The following is a 6,128-nucleotide window of genomic DNA, read 5'->3' as shown; positions in this document are numbered from 1 at the left end:
TATGGGTGGTTACCTACCAGGTAACGCTTATGGTTGGCCAGCAAGTCAGCTAACATCCGCCACGGTGCCTTCAGTTGTGAGAAGCAGATCATAGAATGGTTGAAAATAGTTTACTGTCAAATAATGCAAAGAGAACGCGACACGTGTTTCGCCCTAATTCTTCGCTCATCAGGCGTACACACTCACTGCACTCCCTTACGGGAATCGAACCTCGGACATCAGTGCTAGAGGCGAAGCCCCTAACATTGCGCCACGGCGTGTGGTTCGTTTATTTGACAGCATGTAGATCGGGGTAATTACATTCACGGCATTCGTAGTCTGAATCACAATTTGATTGTATGGGTGGTTACCTACCAGGTAACGCTTATGGTTGGCCAGCAAGTCAGCTAACATCAGCCACGGTGCCTTCAGTTGTGAGAAGCAGATCATAGAATGGTTGAAAATAGTTTACTGTCAAATAATGCAAAGAGTATGCAACACGTGTTTCGCCCTAATTCTTCGCTCATCAGGCGTACACACTCACTGCACTCCCTTACGGGAATTGAACCTCGGACATCAGCGCTAGAGGCGAAGCCCCTAACATTGCGCCACGGCATGTGGTTCGTTTATTTGACAGCATGTAGATCAGGGTAATTACATTCACGGCATTCGTAGTCTGAATCACAATCTGATTGTATGGGTGGTTACCTACCAGGTAACGCTTATGGTTGGCCAGCAAGTCAGCTAACATCAGCCACGGTGCCTTCAGTTGTGAGAAGCAGATCATAGAATGGTTGAAAATAGTTTACTGTCAAATAATGCAAAGAGTATGCGACACGTGTTTCGCCCTAATTCTTGGCTCATCAGGCGTACACACTCACTGCACTCCCTTACGGGAATCGAACCTCGGACGTCAGCGCTAGAGGGGCTTTGCAGCGGTGAAGTATTGCTTTTAAATTTTAATTAAGAAGAAAAGAAAACCTTTTTAAATTGAGGAAAAATATACCAATAACAATTTGTTAAGGATCTGTTTTTTTGTGAAGCTGCCTTTACACAGCCTGTCCGCTGTTTTATAAACGAACGCCATATAAGGCCATCCTTTCTCCTTGCTTAGCGGTTCTGTATTGTTTTATTGTTCGTTTATTATGATTGTTATAGTTATAGTTCTCTTTGTATACCACGTTGTCAGTTCAGCACTCCGGTTGTAATATGACCAAGTCGTGCAAGCTTACTGTTGAGAATGCAACGTATAGTTGTACAGGAGAAAAGCAATCTTGCCAAACTTAATTTAAACTTACGGTTTACACCGTGCTTTGTTTCCGCAGTAGCTGCACTTATGAATATGCTTGTATGCGTCACTCGCTTGCTTCTTATTGTTTCGCTGCCTTCTCAATTGTGTAATGAATGTTTTCTTCAGCGCTCTTTGGGGCTCTTCCTTGTTTTCTACGTACTGCGTTCACAGTCAGTTCACGTGATTACGTGGGAGGCGTGATGACGCGATACGCAACTCCGCCTCCCACGGCCATCGAGCTGCAGTCCATTACAGTATATGGACAAAAAAGAGGTTCCAGTTATGACCGTTACACTTTGAATTTCGAAATGAAACCTGCCTAACTTTTGTAAGTAAGCTGTAAGGAATGAGCCTGCCAAATTTCAGCCTTCCACCTACACGAGAAGTTGCAGAATTAGTGATGAATGAGTGAGTGAGTGAGTGAGTGAGTGAGTGAGTGAGTGAGTGAGTGAGTGAGTGAGTGAGTGAGTGAGTGAGTGAGTGAGTGAGTGAGGGCTTTGCCTTTTATTAGTATAGATACTTAGCATTTCTTTTACCAAGTCAGTTTTACTGCACAGTAACACCAATAGTCATTTATATTTTTATTGTGTTAATCTTCCTCATTTCATAGCCAATTTCATAAAAGAAATCACCTGTAATGAACTAGTTACATTGCTTTTCTGAAATGTTGAATTTCATTCTTTACAATTATTAAGTAAGTTTTAAGTTCTACCTCAAACAAATGAGGTATGTGCAAAGGCTGGTTTAATTCAAAAACTGTTAGTAGTTTTAAAGGTAAAGCTACTTAAAATGTATGCTGTTCTGAGTTTTATAGCCCAAGCTTGCTACTAATCAATTAATTTTCGTCCAGTAGTCATCTCTATTGCACAGTTCAAGAGATATGAGCCTCTTTGAATGCTATGGTAAAGGTGAACTGTAGCAGCTGCCGATTAAAACATAATGCACTGTATAGCAGCTGGTCTTTGGAAATATTATGCAAAAGAGAAATATTTTTTTTTTCTTTCATTACTGCATATATCTGGAATGGAGTTTGCGACAGGAGAATCAGTCCAGATGAGTATGTGGTGTTCTGGTGGTCTCTTGTTTTTCTAACTTTAGCTTTCAAGACATGTAATATGCTCTTACTGTTCATCTTACTACATATTACTCTTACTAATGATCTCTCTGTGCCAGAGAGTTTTAAGGGAAAGTTATTCTGTTAATACCTTGACCCAGTCTATACTTAGAATTCCTAATTAAATAGAATAAAATTAAATTAAATTAAATAACTGACACTTAAAGGGTAAGGTGTTGGCTCAACAGTAAATCCTCATCTCCCCTTTCTCCACTGTTATTGTCAGACGCAAGGTTGTTTCCCGCAACTGCACTCTATTGTGTCCATTACTTGCCTTACTTATGTAGAGGTAGAATACAAGGTCAAGGGTGGCTATAGCTTACATAGACAACATCAGAAGAAACCAACCGAACCATCAAATGTATAGCACTCTTGAAAACATATGATAAATTCAAAAACTGCACTAAATTGGGGTAACTAGGAAGTGGAAGATCCGTCTAGGAGGCTACCATGTGGTAAGCAAGTCAGGCTAATAAAGGGATACCCTGCCCTACTTCTAATTAAAATAATGCCCAACCATGAAAAGAAGGATGAAGATATAATAGACTTTTACTTTAAGTCAGGAAATAGGTGTGTAAGTCACCCAAGGCCTAGTAAACTTTGGAAGTGGATCCAGAAATAACTTTAATATATGACATATAAACAACCTTTCTCCAGGAGATTGTGAGATTAACCATAGAAGGTGACTATGGCAAGAATACAGAGGCAATGAGGGAGAGTGTTAGAGATGAGCCAGAAGATATGGATGAGCTAGCAAGCTGGCTGCTGCATGCTGCAAAGAAGGACAATTGGACTACATTCACATTACTAAGCTGAAGTGACTCAAATCCAATTTTTTGCCTTAATGTGACCCAAATCTGATTTTTTTCAGGGCCATCCGACATGAATGAGAATGGTCAAGTTGGAATCTATGTGTTGTTTTGGATGAGATGGAAAGAGCACTTTTGTCATTGGCAGTGTGGCAAAACAACAATGCAGGAGAACCACAGCCGTGGCAACAGTGACAATCCCACCATTACTGGCTCCTTTCTTGTACTCACACATCTCTTGATTTAGCAGTGCCAGCAATAACTGTAAAAACAGCAAAAGCTACCTGTCTGGCTTTTTTTCACCTTCTCAATCTAATAATGTAAAGCTAACAAACTGCCGTTCTCCAGAGCAAAATGTGATGCATACACTAGTTACTAACGTGTCCATTTAATTCTTTTTAATATCATGAATCTTCTCATAAATATGATTTTTTTGTCATTTGTGATGCAGATGACTGAAGCGCCAATGTATCAATGTGTGTATGTGTGCCGTTTCACAGGATAGATGTGTTCACATTACATTTAGATAGGAAACTGCCAAGATAGGTAAATCCAATATGAGTAAATAATCAACTTTGATCAATGATATTTGTCATTTGATTGACTATAGCGTTAGTGTATAGTTAAGCTCACCAATAGAAGGGTATATTGATTTGCATATTTCTTATTGTTGACGTCCTCAGAAATGTTTTTGATTTATTATGGAGTCTATAATGGTGCTCCACTATTTTATTTTTTGCCCAACCACTGGATCATAATCTCTTTTAGTCTTGGTATATTATAATAGTACAAACATGCTTGTTTACAGACAAGAGAGCAAAGAAACAGGCATAAATAAAGACTTAATACAGTCACCTAGGTCATTAAAGTAGCCTATCAGTGACATTTTATTGCAAGTTTATTTAAAAACTCACCTGTGACTTCTTCTTATGAATGTGAATATCCCCACCATCAGAGCGAGTACAAACTGCACATGTCACCACATAATCAAGCTGCAAAGCAAAAAAAATGTAATTAAAAAAAAAACAGCACTACTACTACTACTTGGACCCATTTCTACTTTCTTATCAGGTATGATGTTTTCAGTAATTAAGCTTCTGCAAAGATGTTAGGAACTGCAAATTGCATCTACTGTAGGGTTCTAAGGTCAAAACCAACATTTGAAGTTTTAGATGCCACCCAGCAAGCATCAGGGAATTTAAGCTCAAAATAAATGTCTGTGAAGTCACACTGACAGAAAATGGAGAAAAGTATCCAACTGCAGTCAGGACAGTTTTAGGCCTCCGACAGATCTGAGCACTTCAGACACTGCGAGGTCCCGGAACCTGTTTATATTCATGTAAGAAACACAGCAACGTTTATTTTTACCTCTTGTATAACTGTACAATTAAATCAGTTACTAATTAGACCCAGTAGACACTTCTAATGCAATGTGTTGCTTTACGTAGAAAATCGATTCATTTTATTTTTTTTTATAAAAAAAAAAATTACAACTTCTGAAAACATATATATATATATATATATATATATATATATATATATATATATATATATATATATATATATATATATATATATAAAACCAATAACAAAAAGACACATACATTCTGTAGTTTTGTTTTGGATGCAAAACTGAGAGACCTCGATAATTTAGATGTTTAATAAATTTTGAATATACAGGCCTCAAAACTACTGAATCCACTAGTTTCAAGTAGGAGCTAAAAGGAACTGAAATTGACATGAGGGGCGTATAACGTAGGCGTCAGTACACTGGCGAAACAGGGGAGTGGTTCCTGGAACGTGGGTGGAGTCAAAAGAGATGCCGCCGTGAGGGGCATCAGCTTATGGGCCTCAGAATGTCTCAGGTTGCTGAATCTGACCGAAGCTTCAGACTGTCTTTCCTGCACTTAGACTCTATTGAAAATGGAGCATGTCAGAGGGCAGTCCTTTAAAACAGGCAACATAGAAAGCCTTGTGAGAAATGCATGTTTGCTTTATCACAAAGTCCCGAGCATTTGGTCTGGTACATGACAAGTTATATAAAAGTTTTTATTTTTACACTTTAAAACGAACACAACCTGAGACATTCACCTTAATTACTTTGAGCAGCCTGAAGTGTCACATATGGGGATCCTTATTTGAAGGACTGATAAAGTGCCAAGCTCTCCTGTGTACAGTAGACACATCTTTCAGAAAGGGGTGCAGTATCTCATAAAGCGCAGAAGGTAAATTACTGTATTACAGGCTGGGATCCCCTTGATTGAATTTTTAGTGGGTAAAAAGTAGCCCTCCTTGTCCTAATGAAAGCACTGTGCATTACAGTTTAGTATAAGCTGCAAACACCATTTGAATGGTGGCAACAGAGGAGATGTATTCAAACTCCAAAACCAATATTTCTTTGCATGCTAAAGGTCATAAACAACACTACCTGCATGACAGAGGAATCCACTATAAAACTGCTGCCCTAAGGATTTATAATTCAGCATTCATGATATAGCTTACTGCTGCAAGTCAATTTTGACTAAACCAAAGAAAAAGCATTAGGCAAATGTTCTGGTCAGAATTACTGTATATAAAAGAAAAACATCTTATCTTATTGTCTGATGCCGCTTTTCCTGATGAGAGTCGCAGTTAAAGCTTATCTTTATTATTATTAAAAGCAGATCTGTTTATTCAAGACTTCTCTGTACAGACTTTCTCATCATTTTGGTTCTTTAAGTTGATTTACATGATTATATTTCTAGTAGAATATTAATATATAAAATGGATTGTTGTTGGTGAATTTAAACAAGAGGATGTTGAAGACACTAGCAGTGAGCTTAGTTCTTTATAGACTGTATACATGAGCAATGGCAAAGGAAGACATAAGACAAAGAAAGGCATTTAACAAAAGTTGCAGTTTAGACTATGAAAAATAAACAATATAATGTAGACA

At 38.1% G+C, this 6,128-nt stretch overlaps 2 protein-coding genes across 2 annotated transcripts in view; one reads left to right on the top strand and one right to left on the bottom strand.

Moving 5' to 3' along the window:
- The window catches only part of LOC114647671 (glutamic acid-rich protein-like), a 792,149-nt gene that overhangs the window by 589,516 nt on the left and 196,505 nt on the right, over positions 1 to 6,128 (top strand). The window lies entirely within an intron of this gene.
- Positions 1 to 6,128, bottom strand: part of kiaa0930 — a 167,900-nt gene that overhangs the window by 43,110 nt on the left and 118,662 nt on the right. The window contains exon 4 of the mRNA XM_028804711.2: positions 4,108 to 4,185. Within this exon, the coding sequence (XP_028660544.1) occupies positions 4,108 to 4,185 (78 nt within the window). The remainder of the gene's footprint in view (positions 1 to 4,107; positions 4,186 to 6,128) is intronic.

This window comes from Erpetoichthys calabaricus, chromosome 1 (genome assembly GCF_900747795.2).
Source record: "Erpetoichthys calabaricus chromosome 1, fErpCal1.3, whole genome shotgun sequence".
NCBI lineage: Eukaryota > Metazoa > Chordata > Cladistia > Polypteriformes > Polypteridae > Erpetoichthys > Erpetoichthys calabaricus.
The sequence above is the reverse complement of the archived record's forward strand: the minus strand, read 5'-3'. Positions and strand labels throughout refer to the sequence as shown.